The sequence below is a fragment of the Archocentrus centrarchus genome, chromosome 21 (assembly GCF_007364275.1).
Source record: "Archocentrus centrarchus isolate MPI-CPG fArcCen1 chromosome 21, fArcCen1, whole genome shotgun sequence".
NCBI classification, from domain to species: Eukaryota; Metazoa; Chordata; class Actinopteri; order Cichliformes; family Cichlidae; genus Archocentrus; species Archocentrus centrarchus.
The window spans coordinates 19,744,798-19,772,633 of NC_044366.1; the positions used below are offsets into that span (position 1 = coordinate 19,744,798).

The 27,836-nt window shown below is 39.6% G+C and overlaps 1 protein-coding gene across 7 annotated transcripts; it reads right to left on the bottom strand.

Annotated features, from left to right (window-relative positions):
• Nucleotides 1-1,122: 1,122 nt before the first annotated feature.
• mid1 (midline 1) lies at nucleotides 1,123-27,836 on the bottom strand. Of its 7 annotated transcripts, none has more exons than XM_030758567.1 (11): nucleotides 27,724-27,836; nucleotides 12,877-13,598; nucleotides 11,904-11,963; nucleotides 7,971-8,066; nucleotides 7,308-7,415; nucleotides 4,975-5,123; nucleotides 4,751-4,878; nucleotides 3,973-4,116; nucleotides 3,252-3,413; nucleotides 2,954-3,161; nucleotides 1,123-2,663 (listed from the first exon to the last, which is right to left on the bottom strand). In XM_030758567.1, the coding sequence occupies exons 2-11, from the start codon at nucleotides 13,540-13,542 to the stop codon at nucleotides 2,315-2,317; spliced, it is 2,070 nt and encodes a 689-aa protein (XP_030614427.1). In that variant the 5' UTR covers nucleotides 13,543-13,598; nucleotides 27,724-27,836; the 3' UTR covers nucleotides 1,123-2,314. The 7 variants fall into 7 exon arrangements, with proteins under 7 accessions (XP_030614427.1, XP_030614429.1, XP_030614428.1 ...); XM_030758569.1 differs by lacking the exon at nucleotides 27,724-27,836 and adding an exon at nucleotides 24,024-24,129; XM_030758568.1 differs by lacking the exon at nucleotides 27,724-27,836 and adding an exon at nucleotides 19,268-19,443.

Sequence of the window (27,836 nt, forward strand, 5' to 3'; positions counted from 1 at the left end):
TTGAGGCCACATCTAGGGTCATTATAGTGTGCTGAATTTTCAGTCTTCAAGTGGTTTGGTTTGATCCCACTCTCTTCCCCAATCCACCACATTTTTAACAATTTTGGAAACAGTCCTGTTTGTGTCATATTTTATATAATTTTTTTTGCATTTTTTTTTCTCATTGCAGGTTCCCATTTTGTATTTGCTTTTTTTGTTCTTTACTTTAATCTGCCCTTTGTTGACTTTCCTTCACTGAGTTTGACCATTTGGGCAAGGTGTGTGCATATTCTGATCATAACTGAATCACTTGGTAGTAACTGTCCATGCATAAATGGATTTAGCTGTTAAATTTGCCTGTTAAATAAATAACCAGAAACTTCAGATGTCACCTGGGTTATGTTAAAGGCCCATTGTAGATACAGACACCACAGAACAAACAGACTAACGTGGCAGATGGAATTTCTGGGTGTGACAGAAATGGCGTCCAGCAACATATTAATCCATCACAGAAAAAAAAAATCCAGCAGGTGGAGCCCTGGGAAACATTTTTAATAGTCAAAATTCAAGCTTCAGGTTATTTTCACTCTGTCAGCTTTTCTATGTCTGCCTCCATTTATTTGTGCAGAAGATAAAACTGCAAAGAGCAATAACACAATGCATAAAAAACACAGTCTAAGCTGTGTTTTTTATGCCCCAGTGTTTTTTTTTTTTTGTTGTTTTTTTTTCTGAAGTAGACCCTTTTACATTTTACAGTTTTTTCATTGTCGGTTACAAAATCTGGAAATCTCAAAAAAAAAATGTTATTATGTTTTACTATCGTTATCTAGAAAAAGAAATATTGTTATTATGTAATGTAAAGTGCTATGCATTTATAATCTTAGGATTTAGGTTAAATATGACTTGTGCACACCAACTCATCCTTACAGGAATGAACTACTCACATCCAGTTATAATGCATCTGATTGTTTTATGACAACTGTTTCTAGTTGAAGTTTTTACTGACAGATCTCAGCGATTTTTCTCTCATTATAAAAAAATTTTTATTGAAGAGATGAAATTATAGTCACAGCCAGCAACGTGCAGCATTTATTATGCATCTAGTTGACTAGATCCTCTTCAGAAATAACTTCCAGTATTTCTTTCCATGCAAAACTGAACACATCACAAAATCAAGCTCTGGTGGTATTACAGGGGGGTAGTGCTCACTTATTACAGCTTTGTCTGCAGGGTGTCTCATGGGAAGGTCATGGAGAGTTCAGATTTTTTTTTTTTTTTTCTTTTTGCTCTTGTCTACTTTGTTGAAAGGAGACGCTGCAGAATTCAAGCCACGCTACTCCAGTACAAAACGAAATGTCAGGGCAAATCTTGTCAAAAATTGTGTGTTTGGCTCGGCGCAGGTCAGAGTGAGTCCTGAAAAGCAACATTGAAACTTTTCTTTGTGATGGGGACGTCATCATTTCATAAAAAGAAGCATTCCAAAACAAGTATTCCAATGTTAAATGAAAAGTATAAAATAAATGAGCATACACTGCGTTAAATTACCATCCTATCCAAATCTGCTTTGGTGACATATTTGTGAATTACATTATTCATGACACAAGGAGGATAGTCACACAAGTAGTCACTTTTATTAGATTTTGTCAAAAAAAAAAATAGAAATGTGAAAACTGCAATGAAGATTTGATTTAAAATTGTTATAATGAGGAGATGAATATTCCCGAGATGCTAAACTGTACTAGCGCATTTTCAGAAATAAATACATTAAAAAAAACCTGAATTGGCTTATTTCTTATTAGAATTTTAAAAAAGTGAAACCGTTCTTAACTATTATTCTTGGATCTTGCATTCAAGTGTTTTTTTTTCCTTACAAACATTGACAAGTAAACATTTATAATATAGTGGCAACTTTGTCAAAGTGCTATGACTTAAAAAAGTTAAAAAAACGTTACATTTCAAACAGCCTATAAATCAGCTTTCCAGAAACATGTGAGCCAAAGAGTCCCCTCAATAGATGTCCTTAACAATTTGCCATTTTCTATAATAGTATATGAATAGAAAATTGTGCAATATGAATGTAGAAAAAAATGTGGAGCCAGCTTGTAATATCTCTTGTAATTTGGAATTGTCACCAAACCCTTGAAAACCTCCAGAAGAGAAATGTACATAAATGTGCAAAGCAAAGAAATACATTTATTAAATAGCTCCAACTAGTTTTAGAAATCCACACCAATGCTGCTTTTTTTTTTAATCATTTTTTCCCCCTCCAAAGGTGCACACTATCAAGTCTCTTTTTGGATACAAAAAGAAAATCCAGGAAGACATGGCAGGTTTATCAGTTGTTGTAGTCTAACCCCTCTAAGTGATCGGGGATAGGCAGTCCACTCAGGACTGTTAGGCATCTATTCCACACATTGAACACAGGGCAGACTGGCTGAGCAAAGTCAATGTCAAACGTATACAAGTGCTGAGAGGCAACGGAATCATAGAAAGACAGAGATCCGGAATCATAGTCCAACAACACCCCGAGACGCCGCAGGTGGGGCGAAGGCTCAATGGGAATCTCCTTACTGTTGTGACGCACCACCCATGAGTTGTTGCAGCGAGACATTACCCAGGAGGAGGAGTTTTTGCCAACCCACTCCTGTTTTGGTGCCGACTTGTAAGCAATGCCTACTGCAAACCTGTATAACCAATGAAAGGAAATAATTACATTTCATAGATACAGGTTCAGTAGTAGAAAAACATTATTCATGCTTAAATAAAAATATGTCTCCAGATGTAAGTTTAACTTTAATAAACACTTAAGCAGTAATGTGAGCAGACTAATATAAGTATGAAAGTGTGTACCAAATTTAATGGGAATCGATCCACTACTTAGGGAGGCATTATCGCCTGAGCTGGAGTCCAGCCAACCAGTAATTTGACAGTGAACCCCCTATAAGCCACACTGCTAATTTTTAAATGTTTTTACCACATGCTTCCTCCTATCAGAGCCTCCCAGTAATGGCGGCCACTGTCAATGTAGACATTTCCTGTGACACCGTAGCTGCTGTGACTGGAGAAACGGTCCTGACTATGGCTCTTCTTGGACGATGTCTCATCCCTCTCTACTGTCAGGTTGTCAGGGGACATCCTCAGCTTCCGGTGAGCAGACTTTGGGTCCAATTTGAATGGCTGACCTTCGAATAAAAAAAATTAAAAAAAACAGCATCAATTACATTTCTCAAGAATAATTAGTAAATTCAGTAATTGAACAGCTGCGGACATACTGTTGGTCTTGAGTCTCCCTGGTTCACTGCTGCGGGTTCCAGCCTGGTTTATGGCCTTCACTATGAAAATGTACTTGGTGCCAGACTGCAGTCCATGCACCGTGTAGTGATTTTGCTTGATGTTTGGTACTATCATCCAGCTATCAGCAGATTTACACAAACCTACAGACGGCACAAAGCAATCCACCACGAGAATTATTGCAAAGTTAGTTTAAATTAAGGAGTTAGACAAGACAGCGTAACAACATGAACTCTTTCAATCTGAGGCTGCTATTTTTAATTCATCAAGTATAGTTGCATTACTACTCAAGTGTGCTCGAGCACTGAGGCAGATAAGAATAAATTGCTTCATCGAGCATGTTGTGGCTAATTAGGGCGATCAATTCGAGCAGTGTGCTGTTTATTTCAACCCCGAGATAATATCCAGCTTACGATGTGCATCTGGATGTAAATCCAGTCTGACTGTTATTTTCCTTTCCCTTCTGAGATACTGCAAAAATTATAGTGCATTTTGGTAACATCTCATTACTCGCAAGAGCCAGGACAACGCTCTCCTCTCCTGCAGCTACAACACAATATTATGTTTGGATATTAGAACATACCCCCTCAAACTATTTGAAAATCTTTCACAGTAATCCCTTTCAAATCCCACCACCACTATCATGTTTTCCACCCCAAACATATTACTGCAGTTCCATTAGAAAACTACATATGGACTTACTGACAACATTAGATTGGCTGGTGAAGATGGCATACTGTAGCTCATATGATACAACAGAGAATTCATCATCTGATGTCCAATGAACTGTGATTGTGTCATACGAAGCTGTACAGAGTTCCTCACGGATTACTGGTGGATTTGGCGCTGCAAACAGAAAACAAAAGGCAAATGTTGCCCAGAGAAAATAATGAAAGCGGGGTTGATTTCATTCTGCACACAGCATCAAAATAACAAACAGAGACCAGTGATGGATAAACAGCACCAGTCATTTGTGTGTGTGTGTGTGTGTGTGTGTGTGTGTGTGTGTGTGCATGTGTGTGTGTGTGTGTGTGTGTTCCTTTTATTCTGACAAGTGTAATTAATCTACACTGGAGTTCCTCCAGCTATTACAGCTACAGCCCCCATGCAGAGTTAAATTCACAGAGCACAACAGGAACCGTGGGTAAACAATCAAACCTGTTTCATTCAGCGGCAAAAAACTCTAGCTGTAAATTATATGAGCTTTTTAGTTTTCTGCCACTCCTTCAGAATCACATAGATTAAATATAAAATCATACAGAAGCCCATAATTTTATAAATCCATAATTCACGGATAGGCTGTCGTTAATTTTAAATGCATCTTTCGTTGAAGGAACACAGTAAATCGTATGAAAAATAAAGTTTGGGGAAACTGATCAGGCAGCACTGAACAAGCAAAGAGATTATAGTCATTTACAGAGGTTTCATTTCAAACAATTAAATACTGTGCGCTTAACATGTGAGGCCAGGCCTGACTCACCCGTGAGGTAATCTAAGCTTTCTAGCATTTTCTTCTCCCTTGTGAAGTCCAAAGCAAAAGTATCAAATGTGTCGTTCAGGTTAATTTCTGGTAACAGGATTTGGGAGGATGCTGTTGCCATAGACACCCTGGTGTAAAGAAAATATTAACATTAATAGGTGGCGACAGTTTTATACACAGTTTCTGTTTCTGTTCCTTAAGGCTACCTTTCGCTGGTGTCTCACCTCTCACAGATACCTTTAGCCGTCTGAAGAAAGCGAGCGTGGTCTGTCTCCTTGAGGGTTTGGTCAGCGTGAGTGATGAGTGAGGAGGACCTCTCAATGCACTGCTTGCAGCTGGCTATCTGCTGGGCTAGCTTCCTCAGCCTCACAGACTGAGCAGAAAATAGGATATGCAGATAGATGAATAGCTTAGTAAACCACCAGCCAATGCGTGACCTATGAGGCACCAACTTATCCAATGTAAAATTGGGTTTCACTTTGCCAATAAGAAAATCCTGCTGGGGGAAAAAAAAACAAGATTTTTCAGTAGTGTCATACTCACGAGAGTCTGAGCTACAACCTGTTTTATAAGCAATGCTTGCATAAGGGTGTATTTATGAGAAATCGCACACAGTGCTGTATTATAAACCAGACCTTTCTAACGCCCCCTCTGTGCCTCAGTGGCTTAGCGGTTGAAAGCAACCTCACAACTTGTGGCACAAGGCACGAGGTGTGGAAGGAAAGAGGCCCCCTCCAGAGAGCACCACCACAGGAAGCAAGGCCGAGTTTAGTCTGACACTGAACATGGCACAGCATGCTGCCGCTTTTCTAAGGGCATCTAACAGGGGAAAAGGAAGGGAAGGCATTCAAGAGGCATAACACATCCATATTAAATATATGGACTGCTCCTAAAGTACTCCTGATACTGAGGACAAAACAAAGCAATGAACTCTGGTCAGTAAGCTTCCAAACCACAGACGAGGACTGCTGCTTTTTTCCTGTTTGGAACCTAAAGTCAACTTTTCTTTTGGCTATCACTGTTCTGTAACCTTACCATAGCCAACCAAAGTACTTTGTACCTAAACCTAGCTAAACAGTGGCAAAAATATATTTGCTATACAATTGCAAGAACGTTCATGAAGGTTGTGTCTGTTTGCCACAACTATCAAAACAGATGCACATTTTATAATCCCCTGATGATTCTCCTTAGTCAGTCACAAAATAAATACCACTGTTAGGCAGCTTGGCTGAATAGCCAATAAAATATGAAGCTACAAAATGTGTGCTACATTTTTACTTTTTTAAAAAAAATATTTTTGATAAAAGCTGTTTTTGAAAAGCCAGTGGTGATTGCCTGGGGGGAGGCTACTCGCTGAGAACAACGCACTTTCAAGGCTGGCCTTCTGTTTGCATTTACAGCGCTAACAGAAACTCTGAAGTGACTTAATAGCTGACCAGCACCATCACCCCTTTTTGCGTTCAGATTTTTCATTTTCTTTCTTTATTGCACCACACTATGATGGATGCCTAGCAGCAAATCAAAGGGATATGTGAACAAAGATTTTTTATATTTCACTTTGATGAGTCAAAATTGCTTTGTATTGTATTTCATCAGTTGAGGTTCAATAAGGCAGACTTCACAGACTGCTCATTTCTCCATGTACTGCTTAATTAAGTTAAGAGCCATTGCTTACACAGTTGATGTTTAACTAATGTTTACATTTTTTTGTTTTTTGTAAATTTCTTTTTTTATTGATGTTCATGGTTACTTTTGGCTGGGAAAGTCCCTACTTTGTTGAAGTAGCTAAAAAAACTTCTGTGTATCTGTCTAGTCTAGCAACTGCATTTTGAACCAGCTGTAGTCATGTTTTAAGTGTTTTGCTCAATCCAACATATAATGAGTTGCAGTAATCCAATCTAGATGTACTGAGAGCACGAATGACCTTCTCTAGGTCATTAATACAAAGAAATGGTTTAACTTTAGTTAAAAGTCTTAATTGAAGAAAGCTGGCTTTAACAACTGCTTTAATCTGTGAGTCAAATTTGAGAGGAATTAAAACCTCACCAATATCACTGCTGTGTAAGAAAGACTGCAGCTGCTAGAAAACCACTTTCTCCAATGCTTTAAATAGGAATGGGAGAGAGGCTGGTCTAAAATTTGATGGATCTGTGGGGTCAACATGTGTTTTCTTGATGAGGGGATGTGCATTCGCATGATTAAAGTAGGCTGGCACTGTCTGAGACTAAACATGCATTTGTAAATGTTAGAACTGATGACCCAATGATATTAAAAAAACTTGTTTAAACAGACAACAAGAGTGCATTATATCACTTACAGTATGCACCCTTCATTTAAAAATGCATCCTTCACATGTTGCAAACTATTTGAGCAGTAAAATTTTGAAGAAACATGTTTTTTTTTGTTTGTTTGTTTGTTTTTTACCCATCAGTGGTGATTTGTTATTGCTGCATTCTAATAAGAACAGCAAGCTCGGGTGAGGAAGCAAGGTTATCGACATGGACAAGGTGATAAACAAACAAAAGCTATTGAGATACATAGTATGATAAAACGGTACCTTCCCCTCCTTTATCTTGGTAGCTATGATTTGTCTTCGCTGCTGTATGATATTAATCAGCAGGTCACACTCTTCCTGCAGCTTGTTTTCTTGTTGCGATGCATTTACCTAGACAAAAACAGGGGTACAGATAACATACATTAGAGCACAGTTACACTCAGTGGACCTTATTCACAGTTACCCCCAGCACACACACACACACACACACACACACACACACACACACACACACACACACACACACACACACACACACACACACACACACACACACACACACACACACATATTTGTAAAAAGCAAAGGGAAATTAAAATGCACAGTGAGGTTAAATAATTGGCATAATGCAGTATCTTAATCCTTTATTTGAAAGGCTTTTCAATGAATCACATACTATTTACTTTATAGATATTTATTTATATCTATACATAAATAAATTCATATTTAGCCTACACATGCTGTTAAAATACCAAATTTGCAATCTTTTAACAATAATTGTTGAGCTTGTGAGTAATGAGCACTCAGTCTTGTTGACATGACACAGTTCCACATTCAGATACAGTAATTCATCATGGTGTTAATAATTTAATGAGTTGTTGCCCACGAAATGCAGAGAAAGCTAAAAAAAAACGCAACCTGAAAGGATCAGATAAACAACCTCACCTCCACATGTTGGCAGGTTTGGATAAGTTTGCCCATCAGACTTTCCAACTCACTGGTCCTCTTGATTAGACTGCTGAGGTTGGAATCCAAGGCTTGCTGCAAAACAAAATTGAAAGGGAACATTTCATTATGCACTGCCTCCCTAATCAAACTGTAAACAGCTGAATAAATCCTGGAGGAGAGGTAGGTGAATAGGAACATAAGGACCATATCAGGTCCAAGTGTAATGAGCACATGAGAGGACACACAAGGCTGGATACGACTGGCCACATTTGGGCTCTGATCAGTGTGAAGCCCCCCAAGTCCTAGCTTTGTGCCAAAGATCCCATCATACTGCCCGCTGAGGCCATGAAGCTAAGCAGAGCATCTGCCAGTAATTTGGACAACTAAACCCAGGGTCCGCTAATCACTGAGTCAGATCAAAGGGTGATGTTTCAAACTTAAGCTCTTACTGTAATTAGGCAGCATGATGATGGCGTACTGTGACAGAACACCATCTAATATTAGGAGCAATATTAGGAGCATAACGCATGATTATATTGACATGATTTAAATGAAAACAAAAATTTAGTCTCACAAAAACCAAAAACGGATGTGTGGAAAACTCAAAAATTGGATGACAGATGTAGACTGCAAATTGAGGGCACTGCACGCTCATGCCGTAGCCACTTGTCAATCACAATGTGTCTGTGATCTCTATTTTATTCAAAATTGGACCATAATTTACAGATCTACCATGATGCTGTAATAAATTTGACTTGAAAGGAGTGCTTCAAAACCATAAACTCATCTGGAAAATGTTTACTGAGGTCATAAATCAAGTAAAAAGTAGAGTCATTTTCCTCATACACTTGTATGCAGTCAAACCTTCTTTTGCTGGCGATTAGAAAAATGTAGGGTTTAAACACTTCTACAGCATCAGACAATAAAATCTAAAAATGTAAAATTTTGTGATTCTATCAGAAGTCTGTGTTTTGAACTAAATCAGATAAAAACAGGACAATGTATTTTAGTCTGTTATTAAGTCCTTAGCAATGCATATGAATTGATCTTATTTTGTGTAGTCAAAGAGTTACTGACTGCCTTTGAATTAAAGCATTTGGAAATATAATGCTTGGTTTCAAAACCACTAATTTAAAAGAAATAATTATAGAGAAGCATAATCACTAATCACAAAATATAACTCTGAGTAACAACCCTTTGTTAGAAAAAATACAAATACTTAGAGATGAAACAAAGAAGAGCGAGAAGCCTGCAAAGATCCAAAGCAAATAGACAGGGGGAGGCAGGAGGGAGGGGCTCTGTCATGTTAGTTCAAAGTTTCACACTGTGATTTCATAAGGTGAGTGAGTCACTGTCCTAAAATAGCAGAGTCTCTATCTTACTGCTCTCACAAATATGATTTATTTATATAGAAAAGAAAATGTGATGAAAGCCATTTCAGATGCTCTGTTGCAGGTACAGGTATGGCGACTTCAAAACTCCCTAAATGGTGCATGAAACACAAGGTATTCAACTGATGTTGAACTCAGCCAAATGTGTGACCATTAAAATCACCACAGCTAAAATCGGCGCTGTACAGGCATTTTCAATTTCGCTAAAGTAGCTTCTCCTGCAGCATGAATAATCTTCACGTGTTTAGACAGCTCTCTCTAACGGAGCCCTCTTTCCTAAAATCATTTAAACCTGATGAGAGGAAAGAATAGTGGCTTCCTTTTGTACGTGAATGCTTCTGGTTCCACACCTTTGCACTGGCCAGTCTCTCTTCCTTCCTCTCAGAGTCCTGAAAGGTCACCGTCAGGACTCAGACTTTTGTCCTGTGTCAACATTAAAAATTTTATGCACTGGCTGACTCTTCATCCTGTGAGCAGCATGGGCCCTGTTTTGCATTTGCAGTGTAACTTTATTTGTACCACAGTGAGGTAGCTTTAATATACACATGTACATGTATAATCAGTGCTGTATGCGAGCAAATTAATCAAAAACAGATCTAACTGGAATAAGTTACATACTGATAAACATGTAATCAAATTCTGCATTACATGAATTATTTTTGATGAAACGCTTACGTGTAGAATGCTCTCATTCTATTGCTTTTCATTGTTCACTGTAGTTGTGCCTTGGACTATTTCCAGATAAAGCAGGTCAGCTGCCTCTACATTTTAACTGGCTCCATTCATGTGGCAGCATGAAATCTTGAATGTTGTTTTTGATTGTTTTTGTTTCAGTTTTAAACCACGTCTTGTCTGCCAAATGTCAAATCAATGCGTACTGCTCTAAGCAACCAAGTCTGCTCTGCCTGCGACCAACCAACCACACCAAAATAAGTGACCATGCTGACAAACAAGAATGCCTCTCAGGGCTGGATATTGCTAAAAAAATTTTCAACATTGATTTTCTTCTGAAATCAGAAAAGGACTCGAATACTACACAGAATAAAGCTTCTTTACCAGCTGTGAAAATGCTCTCGACATCAAAATGCATGGTCTAGAAAAGTAACCAACAGAAGTAAGTTAGTAATTAAAAGTAATTAAAAACTGTTTTTTTCCCCTCATTGCATACTGCATTAGATAATTGTTTAGATTTGTTTTTTTTGGGGGGGGGGGATTTTTGGAGAACATGCTTTAAAAGTACTTCCATGCTGTATGTAACTGAAAAGTTGGTCTAGCATATTTTTCTGATGCTGATGTTTGGAAAATGATATCACACCTGTGGAATACATCAGCACCGTCTCTTTAATTAGGCTTACACAAGGTTGTAACAGTGAAGTGCAGAAAATCAAACATATCCATTTTCTACTATCACTGATAGTAAATATTTCAGCACTGTGGTTGAGTATAGCCCTATCACCTCATTATAGAATAGTCCTGGGTCTCAATTTAATTTCCTGCTCTTGTTCTCCATGTGTTTCCACGGGCTTCTTCCCACGGTTTTCCTCTAGTTGGTTTGATCAGCTCGATCTTTACAATGTCTGCATGACTGTTTCACGTGTTTACGTATAAGCTCTGCAATTACAGTATCTGGCAAAAAAAGGGGGGGTTTTCCTTAATGCTCCTGCCTTTCCTATGACTTTAACAGGAATGCAATAACTTAAGAAAATACAGGATGGATAGGTATTTGTAGATGTATAACCAGGATCATGTCACATAATGCCTAAATGAGCCTGAAACACAGAACACTGCATCTCACACACACACATCTTTACAAGTCACAGTTTCCCTTTGTCTGGGAATTTCTGAGAAATGTGAGGCACTGTGGCTATAAACATGTACTTGAAAAAAAAAAAACCCAACAACTATCAACAAGCTCAGCTGCATGCCACCTGGGTCCTGTCCTGCATGCCATGAGAAAAAAAACTATTTCTCTCTTTGTTGGAAATTGTCGTTTCCTCTTTCACTTGGGCCTTCTAACAATGTGACCAACAATACATGTACATGGACATCAAGATTTAAAACCAAGTAAATAAATGAATTAGTAAAATATGAGATACACCAACAGAATACTAAAGAATGGAATCGGTTAATGTTTTTCAAAAGAGAAAACAGAGCTTTGCCTGTAAGTTTACAAGAGGCTGAAAATGATTCAGTTCGCCTTAATTTACCCACAATCCTAATGTCTGTAAATATCTGCAGGATTTTGTTCTAATTAAAAGGGAAATAACAATGTCACAGCACACATTAACTACTTCATGAAATAATTAAACACAACTGGCTCACAATGCTGAGTGCTTTAACTCGAGCATTAATAACCACCAAGGCCACATTGCAATGCCTCATTACTTCATGTTATACAGACCAGCTGCAACTCGCATTTCACTTTCATTTCGCTGGTCTTGTTTGGTAGTCAAGCCTTTAAAAAGTTACATTCAGGTCTAGGCAGATCCACACAATAAATCTGCCCCGAATGTGTAATTAAAGAAATGATGCTGATCACCTGCTCTGCCTCCTGGTACGAATGATCGCGCCCCACACAGAGAAAGCGGCCAGGAGACGTCTGCACAATGACAGCATGATCAAACAAAGGAGAGAGGTTAAGGCTGGTGCTATCTTCCCAAAATGTTGCAAAAAGATTGTTTATATCCCAAGTCCACTGTGACCGAGCATTGTGGAAGAAAGGCATGGGCACAAAAAAAGGTTTTCAGTGCTCCGTGTGATACATAAAACTATCCTTTTGTGAGTCATGCATTAAATGAATGTTTTGTGAAAAGAAGAAGGGTGCTCTATTTTTTTTTTGTCATGCAGTCTATGACATGCAGTTCTCTAGATAAACTTTAAGATGAACTTTAGAAGCTTTTTTCAGGAAACTTTAAGACGTATTCCCAAATTTATATTCCCGTGTGTATGTTAAGTTACAAGGCACAACTGCCTTGTGGTGAACGATAAAATCATCCTATGATGCCTGCGAGTTACTATATACCTCTACCGAGCTAGTCCAAATTTCTTATGATAGAAGCTTATTTGAATTTCCAATGAAAGAAAAGCAGAACCACCATTTTATACTCCAGCTAACAGCATCTTCTTATATTTTATTTATGTCAGCCCATCTACAGACAATGAGCATTTCCACTTAACCTAAAACTGTGAAAGCAGCCTCTGACTGGCCAAGTGAGAAGCAGCTTCCAAGGAAATGTATTACTGTCATTCCCACTCAAAAAATAAATGGATGAGATTTAGTTTCATGTAATCGATACTCTAATTTATCTCTGCGCATTCGCACACTGCTAAAATTGAGCCGCAAAAAGCTCACTTAAGTTTATCATAACAGGGAAATTCAATAAATTCATTATCAGCTTGTCCACCTGTCATGCTGAGAAGCTGAAAGAGGTTTTTGAAAAATTCAGAAACCATCTCTGAATCTTTTCTCACTGTGTCATACATCCGCAAGCTTCTCTCAAATTATTTCTTACCTTGAGTTTGTCATATCGGTCACTGAGGGCTGCTACTTGGTGGTCTCTGTGTCGGCCAACTAGCTTACACAATGCACAGATCAGCTGTTCATCTGTCACACAGTACATGTTGATCTTCTCATCCCCATGCTCCAGACACATAAGCCCTCGCAGATGGGAGTCGAGCAAGGGCTCGATTAGACGGTGGCCCGTGAAGGGCTTCTTGTTGGGATGGGTGGCCTTGAGACACTCCTCGCAGTATGACACCTCGCAGGTGACACAAGTCTTTACAGCATCCTGCGGAGGGTCCTGCTCACAGAACTGACACTGGACCCGGTCACAGGGAGATGTCATGGCTGTGCTGTCAGGGACGGCTCGCTCACGCCGGGTCTCGTTAGGAGAGTTGGGTCCGCTTAAAGAAGCTTTCTGATAGCGGTCGATGATGTTCTGCAGGGTAACGTTGCGTTTGAGTCCCTCTAAGCCCCTCTGGTTGAGAGTGATGACATAGCGACAGGTGGGGCACTGAAAGGCGCTGATGGACTGAATTGGCTCGCTGGGGGTGCAGTGAGAGACCAGGATTCGGTGGGCGCAGTTGAAACAAAGACTGTGAGCGCAGGGCAACAGCAGCGGGTCCTCGAAAAGCTCCAGACAGATTGGGCAGGTCAGCTCCGACTCCAGTGTTTCCATCTTCAAGCAAAACAAAGTGGGATGGTCAGCGAAATCCAGGGAAGCTGATCAGCTATCTGTAAAGATGACACAGAAACAAATCAGGAAATGCTGAGAACAGCGACAGAGGTTCAAATATGACAGATTGTTGCTTATTTGTTTCTAACAAGTTATTTTTCTGAGCTTAACTGATAAAGAAATAATAGTTAGCTGGAGGGCTAATGTCCACATTTAAACACGAAACAATCTTGGGAAGAAACAATAAAAAAAAAAAAAACACGCTGTGCATACTTATGATAATAAAAACAAAGTTATTCATCTCTACTTCAATTTCAGCTGATTTCCAGTGCAGGCTGAATGTAAAAACATTAATATTTTATTATGTAAATATTTGTAAGAGATATCTGATTATGGAAATGAAGAAAACTGGAAAAATAAAACAAGCAAACATGCAGGAGAATTCTCGGGCTAAAAACACGTGTTTACACATAATACATAAACATGTATCAGCTTTCAGTATGGTCTGTTTGACTGAACTGAGAACTTAAAGAATGCAGCAGCGGCTCCTTTTAATTTGGCACAGGAATAGTCTAGCCTGTCTATACTGTAGCCCGTAGGCCAGCAGGCCAGTGAGGACTGACAACTCAGCCAAGCAGAAGTGCATTGGCCTGCTTGCTGATGGCTGGGGCTACACACCATCACAGACACTAAGCCTTTGTTCTCGGCCAGTTAGACACCCCAGCTGCGAGTGGACACACTGTGCTCACAGCGTCTTTCTATGTGAACCCTCTACCTCCACTCATTATGTGTGAAGAAGGCAAAAGCTCATTACCAGGACAGTCGGGCACAAGTAGCCTTTTGAAGTTATGAGGATACAGCAATTACCTCTGAGCTACAAACCTGGGTTTGTTCTTTCTATTCTATTCAAATCCTTGCAGATATGCAGTGATCCCACTGTACAGTGCAAGACAAGAGGCAATTGTTGCACTTGTCTCTTGTGACTGTGATGCATCTGTGGGCCTTTGGTTCAATGCTATTTTGTTCTTTAAAGGCAAAGCAACAAATGCAGGTCCCTAGAAATTGAGGATCAACGAATACCTCTCCCTCATCCAAACCCCTCTTACTTGAACAAAATATGCTTTCTGGAACAAATATTATTTAACAACAATACCATATTATATTAATTTTACAGACGATTTCTAATTCTAAGTGAATAAATACTCATTTTTGCATTGTTCTAAAGCTCAATAAACCTCTATGGGGTAACGAAACGGTACTCTTTGGAAAATAAAACACGATAAATATAAAAACAAACTACTGTACTTGTCCAACATTTCATCCATTTGTTAGCTTTTTCACATCAAGAGAAAAGAAAAAAATAAAACAAATTTTATTAAGCAAAGCCACTAGATAAAACATACTGCTATTGCAAGTTGCTGATTCAACTAGGACGTCCTAAATACAACCTAAATAAAAGGCTTTGTATGATAAACACAAAGCAAAGAGACACTAATCCTCTGATGTCATCACTTATGGTGTAAAATATCCAGACAATGTAAAAAGCTTGTAAAACAACACTGTGGCAAAGAGCCCTTGCAAACTCCTTTACAGCCCCAAGTACATTACATACTCCTGAAAGCGCTCCCATTCATACACAGTTTACTTTACCCACCGATGGATTTCGCCCCACTTTGCACTGCCGAGACATTTTTGCTGAAGGAGAACTTCTGACCTGAATCATGAAAATATGTTTATACCACAAAATGCACCAGTCATTAACTCCAGCATGCTTGTAGAGATATGCATCCAGATGGCACAAGTTTTCAGAGCCCCATAAGTCCTGCTGCAGAGCTGTCATTAAGCGAGTGATTGAGCAAGAGGTAGCAAGCACAACAGGAAAAGTTGCCCGACAATTCCAGGAAAGCCAGCTCCACCTACAGCTGGAGCTCAGGCCAGTACTGGAAGAGGAGAGAGAGAGAGCAGACAGAAGTGAGAGAGAGAGTGCGTGTGCGAGTCAAAATCAGCAAATAAGCAGAGCACAGTATCATGTAGAGTCCTAGCTCACGTCCTCACAGGCAGGTCAGTGTCCCCTCAGCCCTGCCCATTCAGAAATTCAAAGCGTTGGGATCATTTTCAGGTTCCCTTGTGTGACTGTGTCTCTGCTTCAAGCAGGACAATGCTGAGGTACTTGGCAATCCCACCAGAGAGTCACAAAGAAAGGCTGAAGACACAAACACAGATGAGAAGGAACCTGAGAGGCAGCAGGACTCATCTGTGATGTGGGACAGAGGTCTGGGACTCCCTTAGCATCCATCCAACAAAGTGATGTGGAATCACTGGTTTACTATACACTGCAGTCTGTTTTCCTTCCTCTCAGTGGCCATTCTTATTTAATATGCAACAAAACAAATACAATGTATCTTTACAGGCTGCAAAATAACCGTAAAGTCACTCATTAAAAATTGCTGAGGTACCAAGAATCTGATACACAATTACAAATAAAGACAACCACTTCCTAACATTATCTGCTACATCCCAGTCTGTCCCAGCTGGCCCTCATGTGGGAATCACTGAGGTACCATCTGCTTACCATGTGCCTCTATTTCCAGACGCACCCCTGCTGCGCTCCATTTGAATCCTCTTGTCAATCAAAAGAGTCCCCAGAGTGACTGCTCTCTCTGAGAGACAGATGCACCGTAAATATTAAAGGCATGCTACAGTTCATATAAAGCACCGGATAGAAGGTACAGTGCTTGCAATATCCATATGGGAATGTCACTGGTATTCCCCAGGAATGTGATATCCATCACAAGATCACTGAGAGAACTGATCAGTGTGAATGAACAGTTTCCTGGAAAACCAGCAGATAAAATTTATGGCGATGACCGAAAAGATCCAAGGTTCGGTTTAAAAATAACCTCGTCTTGCTTTTTACCAAAGTATTCACAGGTGTACTGAAAATTCTGACTTCTGTTAGGCGAGTTTGTATAGCTGTTTAATGCGAAAAAGGGACACAGTCACTAGGTGGTACTTACTGTGTGTCTATGGAGCATTGTAATATTGCCCACATAAAATTTCATCACCTTTGGGACAGACTATATTAAGTTATATCACATATCCACACCAACTGGAATGTGCATTAGTAATGACAGAAATTATATTGATATAGAATTGCTATGTAACTATTCTTGCATTATGGCATTACACAGTTTAAGACCAACGAGCGTTAAACGTGAAAACAAATGAGATCCAAAGTTCAATTATCTCAACAGTAATGCTCAAAAAAAGCCAAGACCACCATTTCTGAGATGAGAAAATGCCAAAAGCAACACGATGGTGCAACAGAATGCTACATTAAAACAACATCTGACTCTATGCATTACTTTAACAGCTATGTTTGACAAATAGGTTTTGGAGCACAGCAGCATTTACAGTTGACAGTTTATATATATTGCACTGGGTAAGAATAATTCAAGATGCTTAAGGCAGGGTATTAAAAGACTGACAGGTGTGGGAAATAAGATTTTAAATGGCTGTCTTCAAACAGGAGTACTAACTGAACATATGTAATTTTATTTGATTAGGAAGTCGTGTAATGGGTCACTAAGAGATGAAACAATTACAAAGTCTCAGATATGAAGACACTTTCCTGTTCAAGTACTGCCTAATCCTTTTGGTTATGGTCTTTTATCGCCCTTAATGATAGTTCTGAACCCTGCATTCGGAGTCTGAAAGAGTGTGATTGCTCTTTGTCTTCCTTCCTGGGGCACACACCTAACATATTTATCTGTAATCCTGTCTTCACAGCGTAGCTGTGACCAATGTGTGGCCTGTTGCTGCTCCCTAAAGCAGCCGGCTCAGCAGCGGCCCACTCTGGCCTAATATGATTTACAGCTGCAGCAGCACAAATCAGCTGATTAGACTGACAAATCTACCTGATGTGCAGCTGCACACATTACCGAGATCAGCTTAATGGGGCCTGGTCCTAACCAAGGGCTACAAATACTGTTATTTAAATGATTACAGAGGGCAAGTTAATTACAAATCTAAATATTTCGGTAACTGAATTTAAAACGCATATGTCAAGCACAACCGCACGGAAAAGAATAACAGCATCATAGTTTTTGGCGCTATAATGAAAAACTGGCTTGGTGAAGGAGAGATGAATGTGCAAACAAAGCTTTAGCTGGAAACAGGCTCCAGTGAATGTTTGTAACGACATTCTTACGGCGTAAGAAATAGAAAAAAAGGTCTAGAGGTCAGCCCAAATATGTTCATTCTTCCTGTCTGTCACTTCTCTGTATGCTTACGGACTGTCTGTGAAGAACAGGTCACCCTGGTCAACATCAGAAGTTGCAGCAAACTCTCATTTCCTCTCCGCGGCTTGGCAGGTGGCATCAGCGGGGAAACACTGTATCCTTTCCACCACCGCAGGAACTTTACAGAATGTGACTTTCCAAGTATGCAGCTGTGGTCTGTGACTCAAAAGTCCACACAGAAGAAATCTCTCCCTGAGCTCAAATCTATCTCAATCTGCACGTTTTTGCTGAAATAATAAACAGCTCCGACCTACTCCTGTTTATCCTTAGTCCCTCGTGCGATGGACAAGCAATTTGAACAAGTCATTCAAAAAGAATGACGCTTACTGTTGTGGAAGGCATTCAAAGAGCGACATCATGTGGCTGATTTGTCAACTACAGCAAGCACAACGTCCTGCCTGAGGTTTCTGTTAATATCATTAATTAAACCAAAATAAATGTAATTTTTTTTAAAATGTGTAAATACTTCACATAGTCATGTACTTATACATGACTATGTGAAGTATTTCACAAATCTGCCCACCATTTACATCTCCTTCTCCTAAAGCCTGTTTATTATGCATTATATATATTAAAAAAATAACCTCATGAGTTGCCATGGTGACAGCTTGATATCTATTTGTCACACTTGTGATCAGAAGCAGTGCTCTGGTGGGAAGATGTCTAACATTCCTCCTCAAGAGAATGAGATAAGTTACTTATTAACAGGGGCAACCACAGACTCAAATGCAATGACTCAGTTTCACTCTTCATTAGCTCCGCTCTGTTTTTATGTATGTAGGCCTGGCACAAACAGGCTCTAGATGTACTGTGTGTGTGTGTGTATATATATATATATATATATATATATATATATATATATATATATATATATATATATATATATATATGGATGTTGCAGGGGGGAAATGCCTGTATCTTTTATCTTATCAGCTCAGTAAATGGTATTTTGTAGGTCATGAGGCCACGAGATTGTGGTTGAAAGAGTGGTTTTATCTTCCTCGGTGCTGCGGTGGATCTCTAAGTCTGAGTGAAGGTTAAAAAAACAGAAAGAGGGAGAGAGAGAAAGACAAATGCTACAAGGTATATTCTTTCAGACAGAGGCCATGTAAAAGTGTGTATTTTAGGAAATGCTACACTCAATTGCTGCTTTAACACTGGAAATCTACTTTGTCTACTCCCACTCTGTTTGACACGTTTTAATTACAAAATCCCCCTAGGCCCTTTCAGTTAGTCATCCTATTCCAGAAGTTCTACCCACACTTCATAACATGAAGAAATCTGTGAAGACCACAAGGCCAAACCACCTTAGTTCTTGCACAGATCCTTGCCTGCGGGCTTAGAAACATATGACTCATTGTTTTGGTAGAAAAATACAGAGGCACAGAAACACAGTGAGCAGAGTTAAGAATGACCCTCTGACTTACCTGCCACATGATTACAGCGATAAACAAGCAGAAAGAAAGAGCCACTTTTAAAGTCAGTCACTGTTGATAGTGGGGCTCTACCAAGCTGATCCACTGCAGTGGTCTGAACTTAAGGCAAAGTCACTCGCCTGCTCACTCTCTGAGAGTTTCTGACACGAACTCTTTCCTCTTAGCCTACTGAAAAAACAGCAGGAAGATCAAAACTTACCACCCTTTTCTCTTCCCTCACTGAGAACTGCACCTATCCCATCTAAAAGTATTGGGCTGCAAATTGCTGAGATAGCCAATCATAAGAAAGGGGCAGGTCTTTCACTGGTTTGGTCTGTTGCTTGGAACTGTTAGAGCAAAGGGTGTTACCATAACTTTGGAAAGAGTTTTGCTGTCATCCTCAGATGAACTTTTTTTTTTTCCAAATAGATGAGCTGCATGCCACAAAAACAACATGCTCTGCATGTAATTAAAAATAACAATAAGAAATTCATTTCAGATTTTTTTTTGCATGTTTTGTATGATGCTATTTATATATTATATCAGCCAAAATTTGAAATGTGTTATAGTTATCCTCAGCAAAATTAGTCTAGATTAATGCAGCTAGAAATGTGCTTCATGCCTAAGTCACGATTCAATAGAGCCAAATGAAATAGTGCCTCTCACCCAACATAGCAATCAATTATTAATCAACTGTTCAGAAAGTACAAGAGCGATGCTTTGCAAATCTTATGATGGTTAAACAGAGGTATATTAATAGACTGTCAGTCATTATTGCCATATAATCCTGCTGGGAATAGTCATCTTCATTATCTCAGTACTGACGAATAGCATTGCTTTGGGTGGGAAACTTTACGTTAGCAAGGATAATGCTCAGCAGCAACCTTATTTTTTAAAGCAGTCACACCATTTTTTTCTCTCTCTCTCCTTTTGGACATATCCACTGAAATGGAAACACACAGGAATGCATCGTGTTTGAGACAGCTGACTTAGATATTGTTGAAAGTTTTCTCAGATTGCTGGCATCTGTTCACCAGTCTCATGGAAATGCTTCCAACACAAACATGTGCTGACTGACAGGACTGGGATCCAAATAGTGAGGCTGATAACAACAAGATTGAACAGTTTATTAGCACTGAATCTGAGCTTACTTTCAACTATGAGATTACCTGCCACAACCCTGTTAACAACATAAGGTCAGAGCATTTTTCTTTCCTTAAACTATCTGTGTAAAGCAGATATATATGGTATATATGGTATATAAGGCAGTTTGGATCAGTTTTAAGCCAAAGCCCTGGAGAAAGAGCTAGGAGCCTTTGTTTCAGTTTAGCAAAGAAAAAAAAAAGAATGAAAAGAAATGTAGGGGGAAGTAAAATAATTTAGATTCTTAGGTATGTTAAGACAAATAATGACTTGAAACTTAACATAACTCCATTAATATCTTGGTTATGTTTGATGGAGAGCCGCACTCAGGCCAGCACAATGTGCAGTGTGGAAACAGCCAATAAACTATAAAAATATTTGAACTGAACACCACAGAAATTTCACTGAATGAAAAACAGGCCACACAGCCATAAAATCGCCATTGATGTTTGTTTACATTCTTATATCTACATTTCAAACATGCAGACAAAAAATTATGCAGAATACTGTGAAACGTGTTTAATTTAGCACACTAAAACTCCCCCAAAGCCTAACTCAAAAGTCTAAAAGAAACCTAAACAGCTTTTAAAGTGTCATCCGGTGGAAATACAGATCATGCCTTACCTCTCTGTCTGTTACTCAGTCAACCACACAGTTCACAGCCAGGGTGACAGATGAATACAGAAATAAAGCCCAGGAAGGGATTTTTCTCAAAACACCGGCTTTCCTCAGAAGCCTCCCTTCAGCTCCCACTTTCTGTCTGGGTTCTGCTGCTTCATCTGTCTCACTGCTATCTCTGAAATTCTCTTCACACAGCCTCTTTTTCTCTAATCCTCTATAAAAGAAGCCGAAACTGCTCCAAATGGTTCAACCAGGCACCGACTTCTCAGGCTTTTCCTTCTTTGTATTATTTTGTTGGCTGGGATCATTAACTTAGTCCCATGAGAACACAGGGAGGTAAATAACCCCCCTCCTTCCTGTGGGAGGCTGTCAATCACAAATGATGATGAGGCAGTGAAGGGGGTGCTTTTAGCCAACAGGGAAGAACTCCTGATTGGTCACCAGGGAACAGAGGTGCTCTGCATGACAAATGAGAGCTCTCGGATAGATTGAATTGTAAAGATGCTCAACTAAGTTTACATGCTCTTTTATAATAGACCTCTTTACATCTTACTCATTCATCTGTCAAAAGAATGTAAAGCCATGGTAATGAGTAATCAAAGGGGGCAGCAAATGTTTATTTCATGCAGTTGAATTCAAGAAAGTCTAATTTATGTTGTAAACGGCTGACTACTGTCAACACAAATAATCCCAGGATCTTTAAATGACTCTTTGGTACAGTCTGGACACTCAGCGGGGGGACTGTGAGGGAAGTATAAAGCTTCCGTTGCCATGACAGTGTGGCAAGAGCAACGGTGCATCTTGGCGCTCCAGCCAAATGCCACTCTAATCTTTTCACTGGCAAACCTTCAGCTCTCTCTTCACAGCTTGTTTGTTTCTCAGTCAAGCCTACTGCTGTCTGTCACTGTCCAGTTCCCTCCGGCAACCCATGCCAATCTAAAGTCTGCAACGTTTTGTAAGGAGCAGAAATGTGTAAAGACGCTGTTAGCGAGACAACAATACCTGAGAGAGGTCGCTCTCCTCCCGGTGACCACGACTAAATTGAAAAACAAAAGGCAAATTAAACAGTGTGACTCCTGTACTTGGCTCATTTTGGTCACATCACTAACATACTAATGAATTTGTAAATTTCACAGCACAAATCAGTTTTACACACACACACACACACACACACACACACACACACACACACACACACACACACACACACACACACACACACACACACACACACACACACACACACACACACAACAAGGAAACATGCAAAAATGACTCTTAAGGGTGGCTCCCAAAACATAATTCAGCTTATGACTTAAAATTAAGGACAGGGCTGTTCTGAAGGGCAAGTGTGTTCCAACAAGGCTGCTAGCTCCCTGTTATGTTACCTGTTACCTGAGCTGCCTGAGTGTTACCTGAGCTAATGTGAGTCACTGAACTGGACTTCTTTTCACAGTGTTACAACTGGGACAAATAATATGGCTTGCTATGTGGTTTACTGTTCTAACAGACTGCTTCTGCTCCAGTTTTGGTAAGTACAATTCTTGTATTTTATTTGAATACTACTGCGCACCTGTACAGACTATAGATGGAACTTGCTAACCTAGCTTGCAATTTTCTGACAATTTAGGGGTCTAGAAAACAAGATAGCGATGGTGACAAAACTGAAGTTAAGACTTCAAATGCATGCCCACAAACCAGTGGCTAAGTCAATCCTTTATACACAGTCTGAGTGCAAAACACAGAAAGGTAGATATTCCTCATGAGTCCTTAGATGTACACAACCTTTCCAACAATTTCCAACAGTAAGGAAATCAACAAGAAAGTGCTATTGCTCTGCCCAGGGCCAGAGAGGGCTATATATAGCCTCAAATTGTCTGCAAAATAATTAGTTCACTACTTGCTCTCATACTGAGAATCATATTAGGGCCGTAAAAGGCAATAAAACTCAGGACATTAGAGTCATCCTGACATTTGAGGCCAGTGCTTTTTAAAGATGAAAATGTCTTACTACTTCAGGGTCAGTCTAAAGTCACGCCCTATACGGAACTGTAATAAACATGAAGTGGAAAAATGTCTGTTTCTGTTTTACTCATCCCATAAATATAAAACTTGTCTGGGCTGTGGTTGTAGCAACTGTCCCCACCTCGCCCACTGGAAACCCAATCTGATCCTTGTTAACGCTCAAATTCTCAGGGGCTTTCAGTTCAGAAAATTGATCCACATTTATGTTGGTATTGTCTTGTTACTTAGTAGCTCAGCTTCCCTCTCAAAACAAATACAATGTACTGTATAAATGCAAATATTTGACATGAACTATGTCATAATGTATCAACATTACCAAAGTAGAAACTAATAAAATAGGACTTCAGATGTTGGGGAGCAAACAGAAGCAATTTTGTTTATATTTTGTTAATATATTTGTATAAGTGGCATTCATGATGTACATACATTTCCTTATCAATAAATAACAGCATGGTTGAAATAATTATTTAAACATATGAATATTCATCTTCACTAAATAAGGCCATTTACTGCCTGAGGCAGTTCTCTTGATGATGGCTGGCACATCAAGCTGTATTAATTGGAAAAAAAGACCTGAAAAGGGCCAGAAATACCCTCCTGAAAAAGCAGATAAGAAGTTAGAAAAAAATAGGCTGTGAAATTGAATGTTACATAAACTTTGATGAGAAAAAAAAAATAAAACGGGACTTCTCCAGGAACAAGCGAGCAGACATTTGTAAACTGCATCATTATCATTGTGTTACAAGGTCATGCTTCACCTTGGTGTTAGTCATTCCCAAGTGCAAACCTTTTTTGCACCTAACAAAGAAATTCTTAAATATGCATTAAACAGAGAAAAGTAAAGTAAACTGCACCACTTCTGGACTGGAACACAGACTCAGTATGCTCTAAACAATGCTCTCACAATAAGCATCAGGACTAATTAAAGAATCAGGGTATTTCATTAGCAGCCAAACAATAATGAGCAAATCTGACTTACATTGTATAGCAGAGTAATCTTCAAAAATGCGTTAGTAAGATGCAACTCCCACTGACAGCTCAGCTCTCTTTTTCAGCAGCACATGGGAAATTAAACAAAACATACAGTAGCATCCTGGCTAGTCTCTTTTCACACTCCCTCCCTCATTGGTGAAGCTCTCTACCCTACCCCAACCCCAGCCGTATGCTCATGCGAGCGTAAAACATGTCCAGGAAGCGTCACTTCCACTGGGCTATTTCATGGATACTGTCTCCATTAATGTCTGGACCCCCCCCCCTTCTGGGGTTGAGCTCTTGCTCCTGGCACCCCACCCTTTCAGCAATAAGACAAAGAGGTAACAAATGGAGAAACAAAGGGGGGTCCAAAAACCTTGGGGGACCACATTTTGATGAGTTTCTAACTAAGCAGCCAGGCCTTGAACAGATGGGATCAGTCTCCAGGGCTATGCTGCATGGTTGGCTTTAATACACAGCTATATACATCCTCACAATTGTTAAGGTCTGCTCACTAAATGGCATGCATCTGATCATAGAGCGCATGCAAGTGAAAGGCAACACAAAGGAGAATATCTTTACAATGTTATGTTTGCCATTAAGCCTTCACAAATGACGGTAATTAAAGTCTGAATGTACATGCCCAATTGAGTTAGCACGTGCTTTGGCATCAAGATTGTCCTTTTGAGTGCAAACACTGATCTAAGCAGCAATAATTATTTTCCTAACTAGGACAGTCCAAAACACTTCTCATTTTGCCAACAATAAGATGAAAGCCTAGCTTGCCCCCACTATGGCAAAGGTTCAAGACTTTAATTGCTTTCATCCCCAAGGCATGATGCCCATAACTAAGCAACACACAATCAATCCAAACATCAACCAAATGAACAAGTCTGTTAGTACCAAGCCAATTAACACTCACTGCAATTTATCTTCAGCTTTCAACCGAGGTGTTATTTGGTGTAATTTAACCTGGTATCTAGAAGAAAACCTGCACCTCTTCATTTCCAGAGTGTACTAGGGTTAAAAGTATAAAATGTCTAAAATACCTACTGCACACATGAGCCAGCATTTACATGGGTTCACTGTGGTTTATGATCGGCTGACAGAATGTATAGAGCCATTGTGGGCAGAAATGATTCTTGTCCTCTTAGTTTGCTGTAGCTTCGCTGATGCTGCGTTCAGTTATGCCAGTAACAGAATCAATTATCAACCCTGTTTGGCTCTCTGCTATAATGTATCAAACAAATACATGCTGCGATTCTAAGTGGTGGGACTGAATTTATTATAAAATATTGATATAAACAGGCATTCCCTGCAGAGCATGTCTGTTTAGTGCTTTTAAAGCAGTGCTTTTAAGACACCCTGTTAATGTTTGAATAGTTATAGCCTTATTTGGCACACATATAGTTGTGTACTACACTCTGTCCCGGAATGATGAGCGTGAAGTTTTGGGAATTATGACAAGGGATCAAAAGAAAAACTGAAGAACAAAGAAAACATTCATTTATCATTTACCAAGCAAACCAGTTATAGTGTGTGGTTCAAAGCCTAGTGTCTGGCGTGTTTTTTTCATTGAACTGAAACATTGAGGGTTTTTTTTTCTTTTCTTTTTGGAAAAGTAAGGTCATGTGTTATGTTTAGTCCACACCACAGTTCCATGGCCTGAAAGTCTTGGCTTTTATTTTATTTTTTTCTTTTTCCTGACAAAAATGTATCTTTCTGAAAGGGTGTGTGGTGAACGCCTGCTACATTCTTGCTGCTTGGAGGAGTCTGTAATTGCTTCCAGCTTCTGAGGGACCCACTAAAACTAGTGTCACATCTTTAACATTACACTCTCTCTGACAACACTGAAGTTAATCAAAGATAGCTACACATTCAACTAAAGACAGTGCTTCTCCAACACAGGAAGGAATAAAAGTTTACCTTCTAATCTCCAAGACTTGTCTGTTCTCCAGTTCTCACTTAGAGAAACCGAGACACAACGCCACTGTGCTCAAACATCCTACGCCAGGATTTCCTTGAGGAGGTCTGAACATCTGTTTTGGTGCACTGTGTTCATGGAGACCGTTGGAGCCAAAAGGCAGAAGTGCAGCTGTTGTGAACTGGGTCAGCTGCATCTGAGCTGAGCGATGTTTTCAACACACTATCTACTCAGGGTATCTACTCACTATCTACTCAACACACTATCTACACACTATCTACTCTGAATTTTTGAGAACATTGTCACAGTTTCATTTAGCACTAGCCACGATAACTGTCAGTGTTTAGAGCACGCTTACACTCAATCTACATGTCAACAAAACACTCCTTTAAGACAGTTTAGGGTACGTTACTCAATCTTGGCCTGTGAAGCACATTTTTCAAGGTTTATAATGGATGAAACATTTGCAGAAGTATCACTGATTGATGAATATGCTTCAGCTGCACAGAGTGGTGAGCCCGAACACATGAATGCACACACATTGCAATCACACACAGGCCCCATTTCCCCACAAGACCCCATTCCCATTTACAGTTATTGGCTTTGACAATGAGAGTGACCTAGCATCAGCTCCTGCCCTGTCACAACAGCGAGGCGCAGAGAATTCACAGCTGCTGATGGAATTGGCACCGCTGAGCCGATGGAGACAGTTTTGTTTATCATTTGGAGTGAGGACTGAAGAAATAGAGCCATGTAATGAAAGCGAGAGTGAGTTTTAAAACATATATTAAAATCGCCAGACATCCAAAGCACTCAGGGGAATAATAATACATTCAAGCTATCTTCCTCTGTCTCTTTATAATATGATTATTATTCAATACCTCAGGCAGGAAAGATTAATATTGAGAAATAGTTCAGTCACTTAAAACTGTAGCAAGGAGGGTGTTTCAGAGCAAGAACAGATCCAGATGCTTGCATGCAGGAAAAAAAAATTGAAATCCTAAATGAATTCACCAGAGCTCCCTATCCACGGTTATTTGGCACAATTACACATTCTGGTCTGTCTGAAACAACATCGCATTGCTTAAGTTCCCACCAAAGTAAAAGTCGGAGGGAGGGAAATGCCTCTCGCTGAAACTCACGAGTGATCCAGCAGAAACACACAAAATTACACACAAAACCTTGACACCGCATTTCTTTCTGTGCACAGCAAAAGTTTTTTTGCCAGCTGTATGATTTACCAACAGTTGTTTGGCTCAGTCGTCAACAGATTTGATGCATGTGCACGCACGAGGGAACTTCATATTAAGACAGCATATCTGCCCCCCCCCCCCCCCCCCCCCCCCCCCCATCTAAATTAACTTTTATGTTGAGAACCACAAACAACCTTCACTTTTAATGTCTCACATCTTTGTCTTATACAAACCTGTTTGTGCACTTCTGTGCATCCATGCATGGTTTCTGCTCACTATGCAGACTGCAGTGTGTCAGTTCCTTATGAAGAATATAGCACTTTCTAAGGATTTTGAGTAATGTGCGATGACTGATGTGTAACAATAAAAAAAAAAATTTTTTAAAAGTCGTAGATCTCACCCAAAACCTTTTACAAAAGGATAAAGGCCCCCGCTTTCACCTTTTGTGACTTAACACAGTGCTAGTCAGTTTTTTTTACTGCTCAGTTTGATGTGATTAGCACTGCTTGTGCAATGAATAACCAAATTTAAGACTCAGCACTAATTAAAGTCACTTAATCCAATCACAGTAAATGTTTATCAGATCTTACCTGCTTCCCCATGGCTGCGGTGGTATGTGTCTCTCTCTGGTGAATAAATATTAGGCTAAAACAGAGTATTACTGTCAGACAGCTGGTGCTTCCCCTGAGGTAAAACAGGAGAC

Excerpts from the sequence above, each read along its gene's own strand:
- mid1 (XM_030758567.1), bottom strand. The coding sequence starts at position 13,542 with ATGGAAACACTGGAGTCGGAGCTGACCTGCCCAATCTGTCTGGAGCTT. Across the intron at positions 7,416-7,970 it reads AAACCTGCCAACATGTGGAG|GTAAATGCATCGCAACAAGA; the intron begins GTGAGGTTGTTT and ends GTTTTTGTCTAG. Across the intron at positions 4,117-4,750 it reads AAGCTTAGATTACCTCACGG|CGCCAAATCCACCAGTAATC; the intron begins GTGAGTCAGGCC and ends TTCTGTTTGCAG.